This window comes from Natrix helvetica (assembly GCF_964273705.1).
Source record: "Natrix helvetica genome assembly, chromosome: 1".
Classification (NCBI taxonomy): Eukaryota; Metazoa; Chordata; class Lepidosauria; order Squamata; family Natricidae; genus Natrix; species Natrix helvetica.
The window spans coordinates 70,467,574-70,495,018 of record NC_138548.1 but is presented as its reverse complement, the minus strand read 5'-3'; the positions used below and the strand labels follow the sequence as shown (position 1 = coordinate 70,495,018).

General features: G+C 35.8%; 2 protein-coding genes across 2 annotated transcripts in view; one reads left to right on the top strand and one right to left on the bottom strand.

Moving 5' to 3' along the window:
- Positions 1-27,445, top strand: part of DNAJC17 (DnaJ heat shock protein family (Hsp40) member C17) — a 32,117-nt gene that overhangs the window by 1,582 nt on the left and 3,090 nt on the right. Inside the window, exons 2-10 of the mRNA XM_081950187.1 lie at positions 4,273-4,342; positions 5,346-5,404; positions 5,975-6,062; positions 9,516-9,598; positions 10,150-10,243; positions 11,015-11,064; positions 12,180-12,257; positions 13,571-13,651; positions 15,486-15,608. Coding sequence (XP_081806313.1) covers positions 4,273-4,342; positions 5,346-5,404; positions 5,975-6,062; positions 9,516-9,598; positions 10,150-10,243; positions 11,015-11,064; positions 12,180-12,257; positions 13,571-13,651; positions 15,486-15,608 — 726 coding nt within the window. The remainder of the gene's footprint in view (positions 1-4,272; positions 4,343-5,345; positions 5,405-5,974; positions 6,063-9,515; positions 9,599-10,149; positions 10,244-11,014; positions 11,065-12,179; positions 12,258-13,570; positions 13,652-15,485; positions 15,609-27,445) is intronic.
- Positions 21,088-25,943, bottom strand: LOC309390647 (uncharacterized protein C15orf62 homolog, mitochondrial). Its single transcript, XM_081950201.1, has 2 exons — positions 25,141-25,943; positions 21,088-22,392 (listed from the first exon to the last, which is right to left on the bottom strand). Exon 2 carries the CDS (start codon positions 22,298-22,300, stop codon positions 21,770-21,772), a length of 531 nt encoding a protein of 176 aa, XP_081806327.1. The 5' UTR covers positions 22,301-22,392; positions 25,141-25,943; the 3' UTR covers positions 21,088-21,769.

The following is a 27,445-nucleotide window of genomic DNA, read 5'->3' as shown; positions in this document are numbered from 1 at the left end:
GAGGCTGGAGGCTTGGAAACATTGTCTTTTCTTTTTTCTCTTTGATCATTTGACACCTCAAGGCTTTTCAGCTTGTTTACTGAGAGTGATAACAGGAAGAACACAGGTTGTTTACACAGGTCTTCTTTGGGAGTTTTATCAGCAGCTGGATTAGAGGGAAGACAAAGCCTTGACTTGAAAGATTATAATGAATTTGCTTGAAATATAACAAAAAACCTTGAATGCTATAGTGGCAGTGTTTACAAGTTGGAAGAATGGTGCAACAGGAAAAAAAATTTAACATTGCAAATGATTATGTTTGAAATTCAAAAATTATTAGTAGTAACAGAGAAAATTGAGAAGAGATTTGAGAATATGGAACACAAAACAGAAAAATTTGATGGAAAAATTGAGGATGTTTATCAAATGAAGAAAGTAGAGGACAGAGTTCTAAAAATTGAAGAAAAAATGATCAAAGAGATAAGAAAATTGTGGATACTGACAGCAAATTGAGCATGGTTGGAAATGGCAAGAGTGGAATATCGAAAGGGGAGATAGAAGGACTGGAACTCTACCCCAGATTTCAAAGCATAAAAGAAGAAAAGAGAGAAAAATTGATGGAGGTAAGGAGAGAAATCTTGACAGAAGCACCAGTGATAACCAAAGACAAGCTGATGGAAGGAGCAGATGGAGGGTTTTGAGTTTTCATAAGATACGAAATTAACAACAAGTTGGGAAGAGAAGTCCATTCAAGACTTACTAAGAAAGTAATCAGAATATTAATGCTACAAATGGCAAGAGTCATAAGACTGCACTATTACTGGAAAGATACAGGCTGATGTAATGAAAGTGTATAATAAAAATTAGTTAAATTTAGAGTATTATGTATAAAATGAAGCGATAATAGTTATAGTCAAATAAATGATCAATAATGATAATAATGCCGATATATATATATGTATGTTTGATAATATGAAATTTTATATAAACTACAAATGGAGAACTCTGAGAGGAGGTTTAAAATTTTTATTATTAAATATAACCAATTTTTATTTAGAACACGTTATAAAGATGTAATGTTATTGGATGATTTTAGGAGGATGTAATGGAATGCCATTATATAGTTTTACCTTAAATTTAGAATATTTTATGTAAAAGGATGTAAAAACATTCATAGTCAAATGAAGGTTGAGGTACAATAATAGTAATATATATAAATATATTTGATTTTAAAGTAGGTGATTGATATGAATTGTGAGTGATGATTATGGAAGGGATGCATAGAAATTTTGTAACCAATTGACACACTTTCTATAATTTGTAAATGGAAGATGGTTTTAATGTTTTTTGTTCTGTTTGTGTTTGTTTAAAAATAAAAAAAATTAATTAAAAAAGGACAAGCTTTGTGGAGAAGGTGCTAGCGGTTGGTGGGAGCGTGGGGACAGGGCTAAATCCAATATTTACTTTGTCAAAATTGCAAGGTGACAGCTCCTGTTCCTATGATGCCCTGCACTTGAGATCAGCATTCCTGCGAAGCTGTGGTTGATCCAAATTTCAGTGGAAAACATTTGTTTAGCAAATGTATATACCCCTCTCCATCTCATTGAACATGGCTCTGGCCTGCCTCACTGACAATTAGAACAATAGAAAGGTGATTAAAACAAATTGAACACATTTTTTAAAAAATAAATAAAAACTAAGATAGCGGAATAATAACAATCACTAAACAGAGTACAGTCACCTCCCTGTGGGATCCCTAAAGGTGTAGGAGAAAACTCTTAAGAAGAGTTGTAGGAATGAGATCAAAAGTCTCTGTGGTCCAACATCCTGTTTCCACAATGACTTATGATCCCTGTAAAAAGACTTTAGGAGTCATAATCTTGTGTCCTTTAGAAATTGTGTTCTGCAATATGTTTCTTGACGTACTTATAAATGTACTTATAAAACTGTCAAATTAATGTAAATTGGAATATATAACAATCATTACCATTAGAAGTTGTACAGTGTTGGTGATTTCATTAAATGAAGTATATCTGCAAAAATAAATATATGCTTGTTTGAGTTTAAATTTGCTTTAGGATGGAGAAATCAATTTTCATCAAGTCATTCATTAGGAAAAGCCTGTTTTTCTTATGTCCTTTTTCACTGACTATATTCCATGGATATATCATTAAAAATAAGTTTTACTGAACATTACTAAGGTCTAAGAATTGTTTTACTAATTTCATCCTTTAAGCATCAAAATAAGTGGAGGGGAGATAGATGAATGGATAAACTTTTTAATCCTTTTTGCCATGTTAGTTTTTAAAATCCGATTTCTCCTGCTTCTAGCAGCCCTGAAGATTTTATATTTAGGGGAAAAACATGTAAGATATCAATTTGTTTTATCTTCCATAAAATACGTGTCTATTATTTTATCTCATCAGTTCATAGAGTCCTCATCAGATACGTCTCAGAGCTCAGCTGCCTCTTTTTAAAATTTCACTAAATTGGAATACTTCTGTCTACAATCACATTTTGTTCCACTACTCAGTTTTGTCACCCCCCTTCTATGGACATGGGGTATGCTGTCTTCACTGTTCCTATGGTAGTACAGAGCTGGAAATCTACAGTGTTCTCAGATATAGGCTACTCCCTTTATCCTATTGTAAATTACTAAAGTGAAGGAGATTATGCAAAATATTTTGGTTTGTAGCTGACTTTCTCCTCAATCTTTCTCCAGTATTCTTTACCTCTGAACATGTATGAGAAGAACAATAGTGTGATTGATAAAATTAGAAAGAGAGGATGTATATGACTGTACAAAAGAGATTAATGTTCACTTCAATATTAAATGCTTGCTATGAATTGTTATATCATGATCATACAAGTAGTCTTTGTTTACTGACCATCGAGTTGATCATTTACAGTTACAATAGTGCTGCAGAAGTAATTTCATAACCCATTTATGACCTACGATATTTATATAGTCCACTAGATGGTGCTAAATTATCATAAACATTTGGATAGTATATTGATATTAATATGCCATTTCTGAATAATTTAATTTCCTTTCCTGTTAGCTGTAATATTAGAGAACATTACAGTTAATAAAATAAATAGTGAAATTTTAATTTATATCTGTATTTTTAAAAAATCATAGTTTTTAATCTCAGAGAAGCACAATGCTGGAAATGAGATTAAAAATATACCGGTAATTTGATCCATCAGCCTAAATTGAGACACAATTTTGGACAGACATAGGAAATTAAATTATTCTGTATATTTCTTTTATATTTCTTATAAGCTGCAGTCATGGCCTTTGTGGATTAGGAATCTTGAGAGTATCTCCCTTATAAAAAATAATGAAATAAATGTGATTTTGAACTGTTCCTGATTTGCCCACAGATATGTAACTACAATTTTTAATTTATTTACAACTATTAGATTTGTAGAGCTGATCCATTATTTGCCAAATATATATTGCAAAACACTTCCTAAATTTCTTTTCAGGCAAATACAGTAATTCTAAACAGATATGTTGAAAGCAGGCTAGATTGAAAATTATTCATACATAACCCAACCTACATTATTCACAAAAGCTGTTCCAGACAAATATGAAATGAAACTTAATTGTTGCATTTAGTAGTTTTGGATCAAATGGCATTACTTTTTTTGAGTTATTTGTCAGTATCAGATATAGTACCAGATAAGAAAGTTGCCTTGTTAAATATTTTATGTATTTTCCTGAACAATTACAGTCCGGATGGTTACATTATGCTCCTTATGCCCCTTGGATTTCTCTGCAAGAAATATTTATATAAGATAAATAAGTCACATCTTCACAAATATTTATCAGATACTTAATTGATTCCGTGTGCCAAGGACATATTTATCGTAGTACAGATTAGTGCTACAGTTTTGCCTTCAATCTCAGGTTTACTGTTTGAAACATTAAAACAAGTGTTAAGTAACGTTTATGGAGATTGACATATTTGTCCACCATGATTCATCCCATTGTGCCTCTTTAGGAGTAAGAGTAAATATTAAATGTTTCATTTTATCCTAAATATTGTAATGGATCTAAATACTAATCCATTTTAAAAGTAGATGTTCCATAGCAATGAAATCAGATATTTGTAAAATGTTGGTATTTTGTTTAATTATGCAGATATGCTTGGGCAACAACAATACATGTTTGCCAATTTTTGAGATTATTTATATCATTTTTCAGTTAGTTGTTATTTACTATTACTCTGAAAGTTGATACAGTAAGCTGTTCACACTGTTCATTCTATCTTCTTTCTGCTACAGATTAAGAAAGCCTACAGACAGAAGGCCCTGACCTGTCATCCAGATAAACATCCCGATAATCCCAAAGCAGGTATGGAGACTTATGATAAAAATCTGTCTGGCTCGCCTTACAACTGTTTTTCATGTGATCCATCAGGAGAAAATAGGTTCCCCCCCATCAAAAAAAACCATATAATGGCATGTAACAATTCTTCTGAAATCAGTAACAGTTAGGCAAGATGGCAGTTTCTGTGAGACAGGTTGCAAGATAGTCACTTGATATAAAATGGTTCTCCCATAGCGTTACAAGTCTGATTCTGATCTCTCTCTTACTCAACACCATCATTTAGGTGTTTACGTTCCTAAACACGTGGACAGTAGGCAACCCAGGGTGTTGACACTTTTGCTACAAGTTCACTCTAACAGGGGAGAAACTTCCACTTATAATACAATACAATAGTAGAGTTGGAAGGGACCCTGGAGGTCTTTTAGTCCAACCCCCTGCCTAGGCAGGAAACCCTATACCGTTTCAGACAGATGGCTATCCAACATCTTCTTAAAGACTTCCAGTGTTGGGGCATTCACAACTTCTGGAGGCAAGCTGTTCCACTGATTAATTGTTCTAACTGTCAGGAAATTTCTCCTCAGTTCTAAGTTGCTTCCCTCCTTGATTAGTTTCCTGATGGTTAAGAGAAGAGCAGAGCCAGACTCAGTGTTGCTGCCATGAAACTGTTGAGCAGCAGCAATTATCTTCGTAAGCTGCCCGGAGTCAGAGTAAATTGGGCAGCCATAGAAATTTTGATAAATAAATAAATAAATAACATTAATCTGCATTGTTGAACAATTGATTATCAGTAGTTTTATTGGTGTAGCTCCATAGCTTCCCTTATTTACGTGGGAGATCCAGTTTGGTCCTTAGAGTAGGTCCTCCTAATAGTTTACCTCTAAGGCCTACCTTGCCAATGATCTTTACCTCATATGTGATATGATGCTTGGTCCTATTGTGTTAAATCTTTTATCCAAGTAAAATGAATAAATGATATCTACCTAAAATGATACTAAAAGTACCTACACTTTTTTTTAATGTTCTGTAGCTGAACTCTTCCATCAATTGTCTCAGGCATTAACAGTTCTAACAGATGCAGCAGCAAGGGTAAGGAATTTGATTCTGTGTTATAAATGCAAAAAATATTTGATTTTGTCATTGCAAATTAATGCTTGAACAAGAAGATACCTTTATATGCACGTTTTTCAGCTGCTGAAAATCTACCTACCTATTGCCATTAAACAGGAATATCCGTTTTCCTGCACACTTTTCAGGAAAGAATATTAGTTAGAGAAAGGCTCAGAAAAATATTAAACAGGTAGACAACATTTTCTTTATATCTCCTCCCTCCAAGCTTTCTATATTTGTTTAATGTTTTCATATGTGTAACACTCGACATTCCGTTCTGTGTCAACTTCCATAGATGTCTAAAACTAAATTTATTAGTGAATCAAATATGTACTTAAAGGCTGTATAAAAAATAACACTGTAGAGAATACATCTACACTTCTTCCTTCACTAATATATTCTGGATCACTTCCTTTTGGTCTTTGGTAATGAAAGATACGGAAATATATAGAACTATCAGCAATTCAAATAGATCAATTTAATATTTTAAATAGGTGATTGTAATTCTTACCTCTTTCAGTATGTTTTGTCCTGTTACTTTTTTTGTAGGTAGCCTATGATAGAGTAAGGAAAGCCAAGAAACAAGCAGCAGAAAGGACCCAGAAACTTGATGAAAGAAGAAAGAAAGTCAAACTTGGTATGTTATATTAAATTCCAAGATTATAGAATCTTTACAATAATATCAGATGTACAGTTCATTTACAAACTGCATATTTAAGACCTTAGGTACAGTGAAGTATGCTTATAATCAAAATAGTTTTATCTTGTTCCATTTTTTAAAAAAAGTAAGTCTTAATTTTCTATACATTTTAAAAATATTTTATTGAACTTTTTGACATAAAGATAAATATATCCATATAAAGAGAAAGTAGAAACTGTAAAAGTGCTAGATACAAATAAAGAAAGAGAAAATAAAGTTAAAGTTATGACTTCCAATCTTTACCACAGATACAAAACAATTTTTTATCATTTCTCCCCCTTTAGAATTATATGGGTCCTATGTTCAATACTTCTTAATCCAGAAATCACCACTATCATTTTTGTCCATTTTCAGTAAAAAGGTTTCCAATCTTTTATAAAAGTACATATTGTTTTGTCCCTAAACAAACAGGTCAATTTTTCCATTTCTGCAAATTCTATCACTTCCACAGCCTATTCCTTTATTTTATTTTTAATCTTCATAAAATCTTCCTTCTTTACATACTGTAGAAAGTGTATCAGTTGGTTACAAAAGACTTTCATGCATCTCTTCCACAGTCATCAAGCATAATTCATATTAACTCAAGTATTTTAACTCAGATATTTATACGTTATCGTCATCATACCTCCATTTTCATTTGACTATAATTATTTAAACGTCCTTCATCATAAAATATACCAAGATTTAATAACCACATACTGGCATTTCATTTACTATTTCTAAAATCCTCCAATGACACTAAATCCTTATGTCCTATTCTAGCTCAACATCCATAATATTTAATAACAAAGTTTTCTGTCCTTCTTTCCAAATCACTGTTTACAATTTATATCCCGTTTCCTTATTCCACATACATACATACATACATACATATATGTTATTATCATTATTCCTCCTTTATTTGACTATATCCTGCATCATATCATTTCCCCCCCCTAATAATCAAGACTTAACTGAATCTAACTTAATTCTTTTTTTAAAATTAACCTTTATATATAATCCAAAAGGGTTTCTAATCTTCCTTTCATGGGTACCATTCAATATTCATATCCAGTTATTACTTATCATAACACTACACATTGTATACATTATTATCATTATCAATTATTTATTTAACTATATCTATTATCACTAAGTTTAGCTAGTTATAAATTATACTCTTCCATCTACCAACCTGTATCTTTCCAGTAGCAAAACAGTCTCATATCTTCTGCCATTTATGGTGTCAGTCCTCTAATCATCTCCTTAATCAACTTTGTATGGACTCCTCTTAGCAACTCTTTGCTTATAGAATTTCTCGTGTAATTTCAATGCCCCTCTTCTGTTTCCTTAATCAGCTTATCTTTGATTGTCGGTAGTGTTATCAATGATATTACTAATAAAATTTCTCTCTTTAAATCCATAAATTCTTTTATTTTCCCTTCTTCTGTATCTTGCCATCTGGGGTAGATTTCCCCTCCATTTAATTCCTCTTTCAGTATTCCACTCTTTCCCTTTTCAGAGACAAACCAATCACCATAAATATCAGCAATTTTAATTTCTTTATATTCATTTTGCTCTTCGATTTTTAGGATTTTAACCGTCACTTTTTCCATTTGATTAGCATCTTCTTCATCATATTTTGCTGTTAGGTGCACTAAAACTTCCAACTTCTTCTCTATCCTCTCACGTGTATCTGATAATTTCTGTATTTCTGAGAGTATCTTTTGCAGACTTAAAACTTCTTTCTGCTGTTGAAATTGTGCCATTATCTCCAGCTGACAAACATGCTGCTCTGCCTTGGAAGGTTTTTACAAGATTAAGCATAAATTCACAATAAGGTCTTATTTTCACTTTTCTCTGGTTAAAGATATACTTCAAAGGAACATCTATATGCTTTTCTTCTAATCACTCTCTATAAACAAAACAGTGAGAAGAGGATCCGAAGTCACAATGACACGACGTGCAATCTCAATGCTCTGAGATTGCAGTCAATACCTTTGCCACTGGGTGTTCCAAACGGACCTAAACCGTCCCACAGAGACGGTGAACAAAAAGAATACATCTTGCTGATCTCAGGGACATCACAAAGTCCCTGATTGATCCAAGAGAAGTTCTTCAAGCTGGTGACAAAAAATCCAACCTTTGGCTGATGAAGTCGGGGCGGCTCCAAAACGGAAGGATATGGAAAGAGAAAGTGTTTCCAGCTGGTGAATTTTTATTGTTTTAAAAGTGATTGCCTATTTAAAAAAAACCTTAAAATTAATTTAAATTGGAGAACAGAGGAAATAAGCAGCAGAATTAAATTTGGACTAGTTTTGGACAGTGGGTTATCTTACTTTTTAAACGCTATCTTCACGGATGGAATTTATGCAAGCCTTTTAAAACGAATGGATTAAGTTTCCTTCTATTTTTTTTTCTTTTACTATTCTCTAATCTATGGAGTAAAATTCTCCTCTTTCATTACTGTGGGTGTTTTTCTAACTCATTTAAGAATTGGACTTTTTTTAAAACTTGAAATACAAAAAAGATAGAAAAAGAAACAAAGAAATATATTGTAACACTGCTACTCAGAGGCTAGAGGATTGTGTATTGGAAACGAAACACTTTTTTCACTGATTATCCTGGCTTGGCACTTTAAGATCTCACAGCTTGTTTATAGAGAGTGATAAGAAGAAAAGCACACAGATGTTCCTTTGACATAAACGTGAAATGTTATTGTGATGCTTAATTCTGTTAAAACCTTCTAAGCTAGAGCAGCAGTGTTTGTTAGCTGGCGATAATGGCACAATTTCAACAATGTTTATGCTTCTATATTTTCTCATCTTTGTGCTATAATAACCTTGCTGCAATTACAATATAGAAAACTGGTTGTTCATGAATCTTTTCTAATTGTTTATCAAGAAATAATAGTAAAGTTTTTACTTGATTTTATCTGAATATTACATTTTAAAATTTCATATGCATCTGTTTCCAGTACTTTCTTAATTTTTCACAGATCACCCATGTGTGATAAAATGTTCTTTCATGCTTTTCACATTTCCAACTGTAATTAGAATTACTTTTATCTATACTACACAATTTGTCTGGTGACATATAGAATATCATTTCAAATTACAGGACACTGAATTTCAAACCCTTTTGACTACATTCTCTTTCATTGATCCATTGTAACTCAAGTTCTTTGCCCATTTTATCATACACTTTTTAATTTGTACTTCTTCAGTTTCAAATCTTAACAAAAATTTATGCATTTTACATGTTAATCATTTGTATATACTTCATTTTTAAATTCTGTTTTGTTGCCTATATGTGGTACTTTCATATCTGTATTGAATTTTTCTCTTAATTGTATATATAAAAACCATTGAAATTAAATCCCTCTGCAATTAATTGTTCTACTTGCTGTAGATCTTGAAGCTCGTGAAAAAGAAGCTAACTCCCAGGTTAGCAAGGAAGAAGAGATTGAGATAACTAGGACATTAGAGCAAGAGGTAAAGTTATTGTCGTAAACAGATATTATTTTATATGCAATATATTGGTTGATATATTCATGTTCAGGAGCACCAATGTAATTATTGAATTATTGAATTCTACAAAATAAATAAATGATGCTTGGATCCTAGTTAAAATACATTTGCTTTTCAGGCTTCAATGCACAAGCAAACAAGCAGAGAAATCTATTATTTAATTCAGTGGAAAGCACTTGCTTTGCATGAATAAAGTTGCAGATGTCAGTTTTTACATCTTCCAATATAATTTTTGTTTGCAAACCTAGGAATTCTCCAGTAAATGTAGAGATCGTTTAGCAAGACGATAAAATAATCTGATGATGCAGACAATTTTCTATGTTCATACTTCACACGTTCAAAAAAACTCTTTAGTTTGTTTAATTGTGATCAGTAAATAGAATGTGGAGCTAGATAAATGATAGGTCAACTTCTTATGACAGTTCCCCAAAAAATTGTAAGTAGATTTTTTTTTTATTAGACACAGTTTTTAAAGCAATATTGCCATGATTTTTCTTTTCTGCTACTCACCCCAGATCCAACGGTTACGTGAAGAGGGATCTCGGCAACTGGAGGAACAACAAAAACTCATCCAGGAACAAATCCGGCTTGAGAAAGAGCGAATACGAAGTAAGGCCAAGCAATATTTTGCTTGCTTTTTAGAGCTTGAATGTTTTGCATTAATTTTGATATGAAGCTTTAAAAAAAGAGTTAAATTGGGAAATCCATCAAAGGACCTTTGCGTCCATTCAAAACAGTGGTGTGTTTCTATTTTTTTTACTACCGGTTCACTTGTGTGTGCATGTGCAACTCTTCTGCACATGTGCAGAAGCATCCAGGCAGGTGGGTGAAGCCTCCCACCACCGCCACTACTGGTTCGGCCTGGTGGGAGCAATCTACCTCTGATTCAGAAGTAATTTTACTTGAATTCACTAGAATGTTTTCAAAGCTAAATGCACAGGATTGCATCTTATGCTGTAACATTACTTTAGACAGTTGTTTATTTCTCAAGAACTTTATACCTATCATAAGAGTGTGGAAATGAAAATTAGTTTAATGAATGTTAATCAAACAGCTTTGTGATTAACTGTTTGTTGCAGTTTCTCCAGTGCCGACTGACATGAGAGATTTGCTTTTCAGTATTTCTGCCAAGGGTTTTTTTTTTCTTTATTCTTACTGACAATGATGCTTTATTTCTAGGAGTACAGAGAAAATTAAAACATCTGTTGACTTGTACATCAAAATAGTATGCATTTGGTCTGTAATAAAATACAGTAGTTTAGATTGGGAGATCAAACTGTAAACTGAACTAGAACACTGGATTTTGTTTAGCCAAAAGATATTATTTTTAGATTCAAAACTATTGCAACCATAATTTTCATTGTATTTGATTTCTTTGAGGTAAACAAGATGGGTATGGAGGGAATGGCACAGGAACACCCAAGCTCAAAGTAAGACATCCCCAAAAATTTGAGCTATGAAGAAAGATGAACAACTAATTTATCATTCCATCAGTAGAAGCCACATGGATCGCCTGCAGCCTCCCACACAGTTGGACTGCCCTTGGCATCCTCGCTCCTTATGGGAATTGTCACTTACTTCACCTTAATGTGTTCCTTGCACTTTAATCTAGGCTCTAGGCTCTAGGATAAAGGTAATTAGAAGTTAAGTCTCTGTCACTTGGAATATTGACAGATTTCCAGATGCTACTTGGTGTATGTAATAAGTTTTCGTTATTCCAAAATGTGAATGCTTCCATATGCCTCAAAGTTCATTCAGTATCTGTACAAATTCTAATATATTGTATTTATAGCGACATTAGACAGCCTGTAACCTATTGGGTCATTTTTTTCTCATTCTGTGGCTTTTGTTGTCTTCTGGAGATGTCCAGAACTCTCGTCCTTGATTTCTTCATCTTCTTTGCTCTTTGTTTTGTCTCTGTTCCTGAAGATGTGCATTTTTTTACTCCTTTGTCTCTTCCCTTCTCCTCCTTCTGTGCCTTTTGTTATCATTCTGAAGACATGCATGCCTCTCCCCCTCTGACTCTCCCTCCTTCTCTCATGTTATTTGTGATGACTGTTTGATCTTGGAAACATATGGCCCTGATCTCATCCATTTTTGTGTGCTCTTCCTCCTTACAATGCTGTACGGTACCATCATCACCGTAGAAGAGTTGCAATTTTTTGCTGGCTTGCAAAAAGCTGGCAGAGAGTTTTGGAAATGACAATCACCTTACTTTGGCTGATTGTGGCAGTGCAGTAGCACAGCTGACTTACTGCAGTACAGCTGTGCTGAAGTGACCACAACTTTGCCAAATTTCATTCCCATAAAGAGTAATGGAGCCCAAATTTTGGATACATTCTTTAAGTTAATCTGTTTGAGATACATTGGTCCAAAAATGGTTGCTCTTATGATGCACCATTTTTCCCCATTGAAGGTTGAAACAGACGAACTGAAGACTTTTTGGAATATCTAGATAGAAATGAAAGTAAATTGTGGGTGTTGATATATAGTAGGCCTTGGATCCTGCACTATGTGAAACTAATTTGTGGCTTTTCTCCATCAGCTTCGATGGAAGTGCAAGAAAGAAGATGAAACTAATGGAGGTTACTCAAAAGAAATTCTACTGCAACTTCTACAAAAGGTCCTGTTCTAATGTCTCCTTACCATAATTGACCTTGCTTAATATTATTCATATTCCTATGGAGCAATAAACAAGGCTTGTGGTACATTCTGCTGTGGCTTGCATGAGCTATATGTGGGTGCATTCAGTTTAACTTATCATTTGAACTAAAAATCCTAGTTTATTTTCTTCTGAAGAAAAGCTGAAGTCCAGGATCTGGTCTTAGAGCAATCTGGGGATTGTTTAACTATATACAGTAGTAGGAATAAACAAAAGCAGACAGACTAAATTCATTAGCATATGTCTATTGTAGAAGGGTCACCAGAATGCCACATTCTGTATAATTATGGCACTTCTGTAAAAATAAGCAAAGACTTTTTATATAATTTTGCATAAACCAATGAGATGATGCCATGATCATTATAAATCTTTTCCAGACAAGTTAACAAGGAAAGGCATTGCTTAATATGTATTAATAACTAATGTCACTTTGGGTAATACAAATTCACGATAGGCCTGCTTCATAGAATCCTTTGCTTAATCTAGCAATTCCTCTTTAACCAAATATTCTAGCTATTGATGCAGAAGATTTTTCTTCTTCTTTTCTCTTAAAACAAAGATGCTTCTCTTAAAAGCAATAATAGCATGATCTCACATATAGGCTTTATAAGTGTCCCATACAATATGTAGAGTGGGTGACTCATGCTGAATTTAAAAAAAATAAGTTTAATTATATAATACAACTCAAAAAGCTATCCTCTTACAACAAAGACAAACTAAAATATCACCTCCCTTGAACTGGCTTAAGCTTTTAAATTGAAGGCTTAATGTGACCAGATATAAGAAGAGGATGAATAGAAAAACCTAAAACAGTCCAATAATGAAGAGTAAATTAAAAATAATTTAATCAAAGACACATTGGTGTGTGTGTGAGAGAGAGAGGGGGGGGAGGGGGAGAGAGAGCACATTTAAATTGCCCAATATGATATGGACTGTTAGTGAAGCAGAATTATCAAACATTAAGGTAAATATTTAATTTACATAATATTTTGCTTTGTTACTATTAGTACTTAAGGAACAACTGCTCAGCCAACTTATGGTTCTTCCTGATAATATACAGCTGTCCCTCTGCCCTAGCAAGAATAATCAGTAGGAGTTGCAGTCCATTCAGTTTATTGCCTATCCTTCCACTAGAATAATTTGGCTGGTGCCTTTGTTCTTAGAGTCTGCATCATTTCTGGACTATACTATTGCTTTTGTGAGCCAGTGTTCCCTGTAAAATCTCTGAAACCTCAGCCTATGTCTTACATTATGTTTCTTCTTGATTCTGATAGTATGGTGAAGTTCTTAATTTGCTGATCTCTAACAAGAAGACTGGAAGTGCAGTTGTGGAATTTGCAACAGTGAAAGCTGCTGTAAGTTACTTTAGTTTGTATTTTAACTTGGAAATATGATGGTGTACCACAGGGACTACACTAATGCAAGAGGTTCTGCAGACAATTATTAAAGAAGGTAGCATTATAAAATACAGATAGTTCTTGTTTAACAACCACTCATTCAGCAAACATCCAAAGTTACAATGCACTGAATGAGACTTACGACTAGTCCTCAAAGTTGCAGGTGTTGCAGTGACTCCATGGTCATGTGATTGCGATTTGGATGCTTGGTGACTAGTCTCCAATCACGATGGCTGCAGCATCCCATAGTTATCACCATTTGTGACCTTCATAAGCAAGGTCAGTGAGAAAGCCAGCAGGAGGTCCAATGATGGGTTCCGGATCCCAATGCAACCGGTACGGTGCAAAAGGGCCCGGCATCCATCACATAAACACGCACAGCACACGTGTGCAACGTGCGCATGCATCCTTACCTCCTGCGATGCTCCAGCTGCTCGGCAGAGTGTCTCGCAGGTGCCATATGCTCCATGCGCGGAAGCGCTGAAGAGTTCAAATACAGGTAAGGACGGTGGACAGACAGGTGGGCCCTCCGGAGCACCATACTGGAACGGTACCTAGTGCTCCCAGCAGGCACCGGTACGCCCGTACCGGGGCGTACCGCCTACAACCCACCAAGATGTGGTCCCAAATGGTGATCATGTGACATCACATCTATCAGAAGAATATAACCCCAACTTTGAAGAAGGTTTTCAGAACTCAACTCACAAGGAAGCTGGTTAAAAGAACAAATCTCAATAGCCCTTTTCTCCTCACTCCCTCATCTTTTGGTATGTTAATTATGGTGCTAGGATAATTAGCAAGAAGAGAATGTTTGCATTTACATTCATTGGAGAGGAAGATGATATAACAGTCAGGGCACTCAATAATATACATTCAAAGGAGTGCACTAGCACTGTTGTTTGCCTAGTGTGCTAGTGGCTACAAGCAGTGAGTTGCTTAGGAGGCAATCAAAAGCATTTTGTAAAACTGATTAGGGGTCCCCTCCATGTCAGACAGCAGTGCTAGCTAGCTGGAGGGTTCTAATCAACTAATTAAGGTAACAGAGCTGAGCTTATTAATTTATCTGTAGAACAGTTTAGCTGTGCGCTTCACAGAGAAAAGCAGCTCTGGAGAAGATAGCTTGTTTAGGCAATCTGTTATGCTAGAGAGGAGAAGGAAAAAATGGGTCAGCACAGGACAACACCTATTAACTGACTGTAAGGGTGAACACTTGATGGAGAGAGAGAGAAGAAGCTGCAAAGGTTGTAAATGCAGGAATTGGTTGCAAAGTTTCCTCAGTGTTGTAACTGCAAATGGTCACTGTCTGCGGCAGTTGCTAAATGAGGACTATATGTGTATAGGACTGGTCTTTAGTGAAGTTACTGCATGTAAAATACAAAATGTTTACAATAGTTGAGAAACCACTCTCAAGTACCTCTGTGGGTGAATGTCATTACTATTATTATTCTTATCTATCTGTTTGTAAAATGCCCTCTTGTTTGATATAGGTATCTATTGATATTTATTGATTGATATTGAGGTCTATTGAAAGATTTACAATATATTGTAAAATGATACATCCAACTGGATTATTGTCCTACTGTCAGTTGATATCCTATACCAAGTGATACGAATTAATTTGGCAACTTGGGAGGGAACTCAAAGCAAGCCTGGACTGAACTCCTCAGTTCCTTTTCACACAGCCATTCATTATTTGCCTGCAGCCATTCTTCTGTTTGCTCAAGTTAATTACCAAAGTAGAGTTCAATGAAATACAGATGATCACATGACGCTGTTTGTTTTTATCTGTTAGGAGATGGCAGTGAAGAATGAAGTTGGCCTAACACACAATCCTTTAAAAATCACCTGGCTGGAAGGTCAGCCACAGAGTAGCACAGTGTTTGCTGATGGCAGTATTCACCCACATATATCCCAGGTAACACCAATACAAACTGCTTTTATTCTGTTTTAAAGTATAATTTTAATTTACATGTATTTGAGTGCTGCCAACATATTTCTTACATTTCTGATTTGGAAGACATTCTTTAAGCCACAAGTTTTTCTTTTCAGATTTATTCTAACTGAAAAAAATACACATTTGTTTATAGTTTGGAATTCATGTACACCCACTAGGCTAGAATTCATACAGTTGCTGCTAATTAGGAATGTGGAATGAAATATCCACAGTGTTTACTTCGTTGGGGTTACAGAAGAAATAATATTAGCAGCTGAAGAAATGGGAGCCTTTGAAATAGATAAATGTGGTAGTGTTTTTCTGGTAAGGGAATTAGGATAAACAAGTAGCCCTCAAAGGTTCCTTATACTGGGAACTCATGCTTTAGACAGAAGTTGGGCAATCTATTTGATGCCGAGGGCTGCTCATGTTATCAGATTCAGAGCTGCATGCGTGTGCATATGGATTGCAGATCTACCTCCCCCTCCCTTCCCAGCTATCTCAGGCAGAATTGCCAGAAGGGAAACAACACGGCTTCTCTGTCTTCTGTGGACCATAGTTACCTTGTTCCTACAAAATAATTTATTTTTTCAAAATAAAAATTATGCCTCTAATTATTGGAAACACTCAATATTTTTAAACAACTCATTAATTTAATACATTTTTTTGTAGATATGCAGTATGAAATATCTCAGATACCATCTCCCTGAAATTAATTCCTCTTAAATATCTTAACTACACTTTCAATTCTCCACATAGACTTGTAGACTTTAAAATAATATTTAAAAAGACAGTTTTGTTCTATGGTTTATAGCGTGATAGTTTTTTTTTTCTTTTGTTGATGGCAAAACGTGTTTTTTGAAATATGTCTGCAAATACAATGTTTTATTTTTAAGTGTTCATTTATTTTGATTTTATATCTTCCATCCATTTGACACAATTAGAAAATAATCTGTTAAATAATTTACAGACACAAAGCCAGATAGGTGTAACTAGGTGATGGTAGGAAAACTAAGGAGAATCTGCAGGTACATTGTAAATGTGATCTTTATTATATTATTGTAAGCTGTCTAGAGCAGCCACATAGCGAGATAGGCAGAAAAAAAATTAAGAAATTAATAAATAAAAATAATTCTACAGTAGCCTTCCTCCCATTTTGTCCCTTCCTTGAGTACGACTCACATCATTTCCAACAAGAATTATACATATGTGAGCTGGGAATATGTTCCTGTCCCCATTTCCCACCCGAAGTGTTGTGGCCTCTGCTCAAATGTAAACAAACAAAATTAAGAGATTTTGGTCTTAGTTTGGCCTCCTTTTTCCTTTTCACATGACCTGAATACAGTTTTCTGGCAATATGTGGGTGAAAAAAAAGTTGTTGTGTACTTAATGAGCAGGTATATTGCCAGCTTTTTTTAAAGAAGCATTTATTATGTGTGATAATAAGTAATAATTACTGATTACTTCGTTAATAGGGAATTTGGTAATTTGGGCTTAATTCACAGTGACTGGTCCTGAGAAACTGCTTTGCAATGACCCTGAGGTTTATTGCGCGCTGTGTAGCTCCACCTTGGACATATTTATAGCTCTTTAGCGTAGTTGCCTTTCTACTCCTATTCCATAGGACTGCGTTTACTGCCGTAGTTTATCTTGACCAGAATGCATTAGAGAAAAATGCTATGGCCGGCAATACTCAACTGGACAGAATCCATGAGAAACCCCAGGTTATATGGGTTATTTGTTACTAACTTAACAACTGCATTTATTTACTTAACAATTGTGACCAGAAGGATTGTAAAATAGGGCAAAGCAACTACACTACTTTGCTGATCAATGGAAATTTTGGGCTCAATTTTTTTTTAATGTTCACAAGATTGGCAGAGCTATCGCAAGCAGTCCCGATATATATTATTGGTTCTAAATCCCATTCCTAAGAGTGAAAGAGGATCAACTGACTATAATTAAAAGTTTTTGCTCATGTTTTGGTAATAGAACCCTGGTGTTAAGTAGAGGTAGTCTTTGACCTACGACCACAATCAAACTCAAAATTTCCATTGATCAACAAAGCAGTTGCTGAATTTTGCCCCAGTGTATGCTCTATTTCTTGCCACAATTGTTAAGTGAATAACTGCAGTTGTTAAGGTAATAATACGGTTGTTAAGTGAATCTGGCTTCCCCATTGACTTTGCTTGTCAGAAGGTTGCAAAAGGCGATCACATGATCCAGGGACATGTAACTGTCATAAATACATGCCAGTTGTCAAGCATCCGAATTTTGATCATGTGACCATGGGGTGCTGCAATGGTCGTAAGTGTGAAAACTGGTCATGTCACTTTTTTCAGTGCCATTGTAACTTCCAGTGGCCACTAAAGAAATGGTTGTAAGTCAAGTACTACCTGTATTGCTTATTATGTCATTGAAGAGGGCAACATCTAGCTCAGGAGTGTCCAAACTTGGGAACTTTAAGACTTGTGGACTTCAATTCCCAGAATTCCCCAGCCAGGCTTAGTCCACAAGTCTTAAAGTTCCCAAGTTTGGACACCCCTGATCTAGCTGAATTGGCCTGAACTCAAAAAAGCTAACCAAGTCAAATCTGATTAAGATTTGAATAGGATTTAACCAGGGTATCTCAAGAGTACAGTTTAAAATAAGAAATTCAAAAAACATTACAGGAGAACACAGAGGCAGATCTCTTCCATACGTTGCCAAAAAACATGGGTGTATCCATGGAGTCACTAGGAGTCAAGAATGATTCACGAGAGACGTTAGCCATTGCTGCTTATGAAATATTTTCTTTATTACTTATTTTGTTTTTTCTTCTTTTCAAGGAGCCATTGGACATGTCTTTGCTAAAAGTTTTTTTTTTTAAAAAATTAGACGCTCCAATTAAGTATATAGCTTATAGTGGCGAGGTAGTTGTGCTAAATAAATAAAGTCTTTATTAGATCATGGAGGTTGGACTGTTCTGTTCCAATATTATTAGGTGATCCATTGCTGAATTACGTTTTTGACTACACAGCAGCAATTTAATGCAAATATATTGCAATTTATATCAGGTCATGTACTTAGTGTTCATAGTAGATTTCTTGCTAAAAAGTAGGAAATAATTATATTTTATATCAGTAGATTTGTAGATTAAAAGAAGATAAAAGAACAGTATTTTATCCTGAAGGAATATCTTGCACCTGAACCAACTGAGAATAATTAAAGAGATAAGCATCTGTTCAGTGCTGAGTTAGTTTGGAAGAAGATCGGGGTTCACTTAAAATTGCAGAATGGCCCTACATTCAACTAAAATATCCTTTAATCCCATAGTATGGACTATACGTGCAAGTTTCTGAAATCCCTAATTTACAGGCAGACCTCTCATTTAGTGACCAAAGTTACAACGGCACTGAACAAAAGAGACTTAACGGCCAGTTTTCATACTTATGAACATTGCAGGAACCCCAAGTCAGATTCGAGTAGTAATAACTGCATGATTTGCTTAACAGCTGCAGTGACTCACTTAACAGTTGTGGCAAAAAGGTTGTAAAATGGGGTAAAATTCACTTAACAACTACCTTGCTTAGCAACAGAAATTTTGGACTCAGTTGTGGTCATAAGTCAAGGATTATCTATGTTAGAATAATTGAAAAAGAATAATTGAAAAGATTCTATACCTATTATTTATTTTTCCAGACAATTGAAGAATATTAGTTTTGCAAGAATTTCAGAAGAAATAGCTGACATACTCTAACTAACAGATTACAATAAAATCAATAAAAGATTAAAGATTAAAAGGTGGCAACTGTGACTAACCAGATGGAATTAAGCGAGGGGTTTCTGTCTCTTGCCAAAGGCCTGGGTGAACAGCCGAGTCTTCCTGGCTCTTCTGAACAATCACAGAACGGGGCCATCTGGATCTTGGGAGGAATCTTGTTCTAGAGGGCAGATGCTGCTACAGGGGAGGTGTCCCTCCTGAATCCTGATAGAGGACTTTTTTTAATTGGGGGAACTTGGCACATCTGCTTTGCAGGATTGAGTTGCCTGGGCAGATGCTACGAGTGACAGATAACATAATAACCAGGTACTATGTCATATAGGGTTGTATAGGTAACTAGCATCTTGAATGACACCCAGAACTAAATGGCAACCAATGCAACTTGAAAAGTAGAGGTGTTACATGGGTATATCAAGGCATTACTGCCCATATCGCTGCATTTTGGACCAGTGGAAGCTTCAAGGGCAGTCCTATGTAGAACGTGTAGTACCGTAATCAAGTTCTGAAGAGATTAGAGCATGAGTGAACATCTGAAGGGCCCTGCGATATATAAATACGTATATTTTTTCCTTTTGTGTTGCTTTGTTTGGGTTTTGTTTTTTATATTTACACTGTTTTTTATGTTGTGGTAGTTTTTCAGCCTGTTAAGTATATGATGGCAAAAAGAATAAAAACTAAAATTAAAAAAAGAGCAACAGATGTCATCGATTTGTTTTGTAGTAAACCGCATTTAGTCATGTTTATGATAATCAGTTTGGTGGAATAGGTGAACATCCCCTGTGGATTTATTGTGATGACACATGCCATGCAATATGTTAAAAGAGCTCAGTAGCTAAAAATAATACTTGCCCCCAAGTCATTCCTCTTCTGGGCCTGCAAGTTACATTGTGCTTGGAACTTGGAGCAGTTTGTTCTACCTTATTGATTTTAATGAGAGGAAAATGTTTTACACTTACACTGCTCCAAGAAACCAGTGGGAAAGTACCTTCCTACAACTACCTGTTCTAGATTTTGTGAGGTAGTTTCACTACAGATTCCTCTCTTGTGCCTCCTTTTTTCTTGTCACCCATGGGGTTGATTTATCAATTTGATAGCAATTATAGGCCTATATTGTACAAATGTCATTCTCATGCATGGAGGAGGGAACACCTTGTGGTTTGAACCTGTTTGTTGGCAATCCCTTTGAAGTATATAATGCTATTGATTTTTGTTTGTGTGTGTGTGTGTGTGTGTGTGTGTGTGTGTTAGAAAAATGAGATAATTGCAAAGTCTGGCTATATTTGTTCTCAGTTGAGGAAGTAAACACGAGCTCATTTTTGACACTGATATACTCATATCACCTTGAAGTTGAAAAAACAATGGAAGCCCTTCTTATATTACGTAGTCATGTCACAATTCAGCTTTAAGCAATAGGTGGAGTTCAGAATTCAGTATTAATAGCATTAGTCATGTTTGCATCTGCCTGATGCAGCTGCTTTAATTTGGCAACAAAACGGCTGTGGGACTCTGATCCAATTTGGATGAAGTCCCTTGCTGCTCTCTTCTGAAACTATGGTTTCCTCATTCCAGCTGTTTGCTTCTTTAATTGATGTTACTATAAGCCACAATGATGTCTACAAATGATTGCTAATAGAAGATACAATACTTCATCTAGTAGGATAACCTTTCCCCCCCAAATTTAACATCTTTCAGATGTGTTTCATCACAGCAATGATCAAATTGGTTGAAACTAGTAGAACCAATTTTTTTTGAAGATGCTAGGCTAGAAAGGGTAATACTAAGACTTTCCCCATTAGACAAATACTGGTTACTGGAAATTAAAAAAAAATGTGCAAAGGAAATAAAGCAAATTGTTTTAATAAAGAGTAGCATATGCATTCACATTTTATATTCATAGTATGATGTAATTGCAGTTATTAATTCTCCCAATCAGTTCCTCCAAATTGAAGGAAGAAATTAGAAAAATTCTGTACTGGCACAAAAGAAAATAAATTTCATATTTAGAGTTCCCATTTCATTATTGGTAGATCAGGACTCTTGCCCCCTGTGTCCTTTCAAAACCTTATGTATAACAATTGAGTTCTGAGATATTTAAGATTATTTTACCCAAACAAATCCAGAGATGCAGCGTTTCCTGCCAAAACCATCATCTTCTTACATATACTCATACTGTCTAGAATTTCTGATTGGTTAAGTATAGCAAGTATATTGCCTGCTTATCAAAATGAGATAGAAAACATAATTTACTTAATAGCAACTTCTAAGGGATGGCATAACCTTCTTTGGGAACAAATCTATTTTAAAAAGAACCAAAAACAACTTAGTCCATGAATCAGACGAGTCAGTATGATTAATTTCTTGGTTTTAGTGAGAATTCCAGCTAATTTAATAGTAAATTCTGTTTTCTGAGTGTTTGTAAAACATCATCCAGGAGTGAGGGTCCCAAATCTAGTGTGAAGGAAAGGAAGGGGTCCGATGGATCAAAAGGAGGCTTACTGTTCCTGGAGAAAGTTTCAGAATTCATGGTTTGGGATTTGTATAATAGATCAGGCTGCGTTTGAGTAGCCTTATGAAAATGGCAGGAAGTGCTTGAAAATGATATATCTGTAGAGGAAGATTCTCTGTGGTCTGTTATATTGGGGCAGCTGGCAGTGTCCAGATATAAACGAGGTGGTTTGGGAGGTGGTTGTGTTTTAGTGGTAAGATTTTGTTCACTTTGACATGGAAAATAGTCTTGCTTTTCTTTGAAATTTCTTAGGAATCTCTTTTTGTCGTACTGTTCATTGGAGTCTAATGTTTGGCTGTTCTGGTTCAAGATAATAGCCTGGCTGCCCAATTTCTTGTTCCTCCTGAATGAGAGCCGCTTGAAGAAACCTGAGGACCTAATAGATCCTCTCCGCCATGTGTCCATGTTGAGAGAAGCAATAAAGTGATGTTTGCTAACTAATCAATAGTCTTCAGGTAAACTCAGGCTCCTGGAGTAGAGAACGTCTTTCTTGTTTGCTAGAAGAAGAAAAGAGACATTAACAAGCAGGTCTGTGTATTCAAAGTTAGGATTTGCTTGCATTCTTAAAGAAAAGAATGTGTATGGAATGCCGCAAAAGTAATTTTCACAATAAATCTCATTGCTAGAATTTTGCAACCCTCCAAGTAACTAAGGTTTTGAGAAAAATACTGAGTAAGTGTAGTTTTTGATATCAAAGCCCAAATGTAAGAAAATGCATCTCCATCTTAAACAGAAATTCATCTCAGAATTAAAAGTTTTATTACTAGCATTTTTATTTAGTACCTACAAAATATTTACAATTAATACATTCCAGATTCTTTTATTTTTTTATACCCCTGAATGCTTATTCGAAGTCCAAATTTACAGAAATACAATAGAGGTGCTTTCAAGTCAAGCTTCTTGTTGTTGTTGTTGTTGTTGTTGTTGTTATAGTGTGGTGGTGTTACATTAGCTAGTAGTAGTTTGGCTGCCAGTTTATAACTGTGTTGTGGTACACACTCTCACATTTCCCAAGATGCGCCACAGGAGGGCAAGCTGGCTTCACACCAGAAAGAAAGCTGCCTCTCCTGCAGGGTCATCCAAGGTGCCCCTCCCTCTACTGGAGCTGCCTCACAAACGGACATTGCAACCGGGAAAGTTCAGAGCCTGTAGGAATCTGATGGCCTGCATGAAGCACCTATTCTGACCTAGGTTTTCCCAGCAGCATGAAGACTCAGGGTTGGGTTTCAGCAGGCACTTGCTGGTTCGCTTGTATGCAGTAAAAATTGTTCTGCGCATGTGTAGAAGCGAAAAACAAGATGGCGCTGCCTATGGCGCCTCCTGGAGAACCAGTTCGGGGGTATGGCAGGCCTGGGTCGCTGCCAGTTCCAGCGCCCCAGACTGCCACACCACTACTGGCTTGGCCAAACTGGTCCGAACCGGTAGGAACCCACCACTGCGAAGCCCTCATCCTGATAAACCCCTTTTATTTAATTTACAGTGAATTCCTCTCTAGCAAAGTTTTTCCTCTCCCAGTCTTTCAAGATAGTTCACAATTGCCGACCTTTATGAGGCTTGGAGAATGGCCAGGCCGATATCTTTCAGATGCTACAATATTTGGCAAGAATGCATGAATGAATTAATTATCTTCTGCAAACACCCCTCCCCTTTTTCTCCTCTTTTATTCCCTATGGGAGGGGCCATTCACCATCCACCTGTGGCCTTACTCCCAAGTCGACCCTTGTTCCTTAGCTGTTCACTTTGTCTGGCAGCTCTGCTCCTGCGCACACTGGGAACAGGCTCCAGCTGTTCATCTGCCTCACTGATGTCTGACTCCGAAGGTAGGTGATAACTGTCAGGTGATAACTGTCAGACGGCCCGGGCCCCATCTCTGCCTCCGATGCAGAGCACTCATCAGAGCCTTCCCCAGACTCCAGGAGTGGCCCATGTTCCTCCCCAACCTCCTCACTGTCCGAATCTGCTGCAAGCTCTGCTGGCCGCTGGCAAACCACAAAAGCACCAGCTCATCTCCCCACTGAAGTGGTACCTATTTATCTACTTGCATATAACTTGCTTTCAAACTGCTAGGTGATCAGAAGCTGAGGCAAGTGACAGGAGTTCACTTCTTAAGGCAGTGCTAGGATTCGAACCACTGGAACAGAGACCACCTCCAGCATTATTCTTAAAACCACTGAATTGTGGTACCTCTAAGGCAAACTTGATTCCTTGTGATTTCTTGGATATATCTATGTAGTTTTCCTAGCAACAGTACGAAAGTGATGTGCTATTCATTTCTTCTGGGTTATTTTCCTACTTTCCTGTTCAGCCCTATTCAACCTGACAGTCTCTCATCTAATATTAGCTAGGTTCAACTCTACTTAATTGACTAGCTGCTGCCATCTAGCTAGATATTTATACTGTAATTAGTCTAGCCCTTACAAACTTTAGATAAACATCATAGTTTTAAATTCTACCTGCAGTGGTAAAAAGTATGGCATTCTTTGGGAGTGAGCTTATTCCACAGTTTATACCCTGTTGATATGGATCCTTTTGCATTAGTTTGTGTCATCTTTCTGTTTCATTAGATTATATCCTCCCCTATTCTACATCCAAGCCTCCTCCTATTATTCCAGTTTCCATGCTCTCTCTCTTCCACAGCTTTCAGTAAATATCTGCCTCTTTTCACTTCCTTACACTCAATTCAATTCTTACTTCCTCTTCTGTTGCTTATTTCGGCCATAGATTTACTTGTTCTTCTCATCAGGCCTTTTGCATTTATTCACATTTCCTATTTGGGTCAAAAACTAATACCTAACCTGGGCTTGCTCCATTTGATCAACCTATCAGTAAGCTGTCTTCCCCGTGTTCTGCTTCTCTGTCTTCATTCACATTGATTAGATGATGCCCATTGTGCATAATGACCAGGCAGATGTGGAAGATACAGAAATTTGCATTGTTTCTTATTTGTGGACTGCCATCCCTACATTACCCATCTTTAGTATGGGAAGCTGTCCTGTACCTTGGCTTCCAAACTGTGCTGATATATCGAATTTGAATGAAAGTATAAATACTTGTAGAACACTACAACTGGATCGCAGAGTTGAACGGTCACAATAATGAAAAGCATTCAACTTCCTACTGTGAAAAGTTCACTTTGGCCCCCTGAGAGAGAGGCATCTATTAGCAAAAATAAACGAAATATTTATAAATGAAGTAATTGTGGCTTAGAGCGTTAAAACAAAATAAAATTTAGAATTAATACTTACAGTGAGATGGACCAATAGAGAAGCAGTCAAGTGGGAAACATAGAAGGAAGCCCATCCAGTTCAGTGCACATTGTGGTTTTATTCCTTGGCAGTCATTGAAAGATCATAGCATATTTTCAGATTTCTTTGTTTCATGCACCTTTTCTTCGGCACCTACTTTTCACTTCTCACTCGGGCACTCATATGTTCTGTGGGTGGTAATTCCTTTGTGTGTGTTCTGTGCCAAGCCCTTGCTGACTCAGTGACATCAGAAACTGGGATTTATACTATTACCTAATTGCCTAGGTTGCAGGAAATAGGTGTGTATGACTCTGAAGCCACAGCCCACGTTACTTGGTCTCAAGAGAAACCAGAGCTTCTGTGGAATCTTGGAACACAGATTTTTATTCTTCAGGAGCGTTACTGGAAGAAGGTACAGATACGGAAATAAAAAAGGATCTAGCAAATTTAATTCTGTTGGCCAAGCCCCTAATTCAAGAGATTTATTCCACATGGTTTCAAATAGAATGTCTCTTCCTCCCTTCCCCTCCCCTCTATTGAAATGAGGATGGTGCAATAAAACACAGAATTCTAGTGCTGAGGACTTACATCAAACAACACGGCAAATGGTTAGGAAAAAAATGATGGCCTGAGATATTTTAAATTGTCTTTGCCTGTGTTTTCGTCTAACGCTTTTGCTTCTCCGTTGAACCTGATCTTATCCTTGTGGAATTAAAAAGCAATTTTTTTGTAGATTCTGTAACAACTTTTCATCTGTTTCTCCCAAGTATTTCCTTTCCTCTGGTTACGTGGCTGTTTTTAATATTACCCTTTTTGTAAGTATGTTAGTTTATTTTCCTAAAAGGTTATTTTTTCATTCTTCTTTTATTGTCAACATGAATCAAAATAAGACTTGAATCAACATTGTTGACCTATTAAGAAGATAAATTCTAATTTATTTTTCTGTTCCTGTAATCACTCTTGCCTTCATTAACCTATGCAAAGAAATATTTTTCCAGACATCCTAATGTGAGTCAGTATGATATACTACTTGATATTTGGGTAGAGGTACCCTGAAGTCTGTTTCAGTTCCTGCTTATCTAGGAAACTTGCTGTGCTAGTTAAAACCAGGAGTGTCTGCAGTGTAGTGTTGTGTATAAATGTCTAATTTCCTTGGAGCCTGGAGAAACTTCATGTTACTGCAGTATCATTGGAAGCACTAATGCAGTTTCCTAATAGCTGTAGGAGCAGAGGATTCAGTACATTAAATTTAGCAAATGAATATCAGATCACTTTCATTTATCATAGCTAAAATGGCTGTTATAAATATTCATACAAAGTTTCTCTTTATATGAATATTATAGCTGCTTCTTTAGATAACAAGGACAAGATAAATTGTACTACTATCTTTCAATCTTAGAAATAATGTCCCTGCATTAAGATTTCCTACATCATATTTAATATTCAATGAAACAATAGAATCAACATTCTGAAACCTATAATTCAATTAGTGAGAGATGTAGAAGCCTACAAGCCTACTCGGACTTCTTCACTTTGTAATTTCTATAACAATACTTTCTTACAAGTCCCTGTGAGTAAATTGGGAACTGATACAATCCAATTGCTTCTCTGTGTAGAGCTTTCCAACTAATCTGATTGGCCAGAGAATTTTAAAAAATCGTACAACACTATATAGGTATACTTTTGCTTATGTAACACGTCTATATGATGAGACAATAAAGAACTTTACCTATCTTTAAAGATTTAGGTCAGCTTCACTCTGCAAAAAAGGCCAGGTAGATGCCTCTGGACATATGTGATAGCCATTTATTGCTGCGTTTTGCATAGCATCTGATATTGAGAAAATCACTGCTTGCAAAGTATCATTTAAATCATTATTAATATGTTATGTTAGGCACCCTGCCTTAATCTTCTTAATCCTAAAAATATATGATTTAATCTGTCAATCCTATTTCCTTTTGTAATGTGTTCCATCATAGAAGAAAACTAATCTAAATGTAAGATGTTTATGCCAGTGTGACATTTCTAAAATGCTAGCAGGGTTAAAGCAAAATAAGTATACAATCTCACAACATTTTAAATAAATATATGAGTTTTAAGGCAAATTGCTTTGGATAGCCTTTTTGGACCTGTTTTGGCATTTTCCCCCCTTTTATCCATTCCGTTTGTTCAATGGCACCGCTTGTACCACACTCCAGACCCAATCTAAAAGGAAAGCCAAAGTCCTCTTTGTGGATTAGAGCAGATTAGATTGTTCAAACTTGTTCATTGTTGCTGGGGTTTTTTATAGTCTTAATGAGGGTGT

Coding starts and splice junctions, on each gene's coding strand:
- LOC309390647 (XM_081950201.1), bottom strand. CDS start 22,300: ATGGACACATGGCGGAGAGGATCTATTAGGTCCTCAGGTTTCTTCAAG.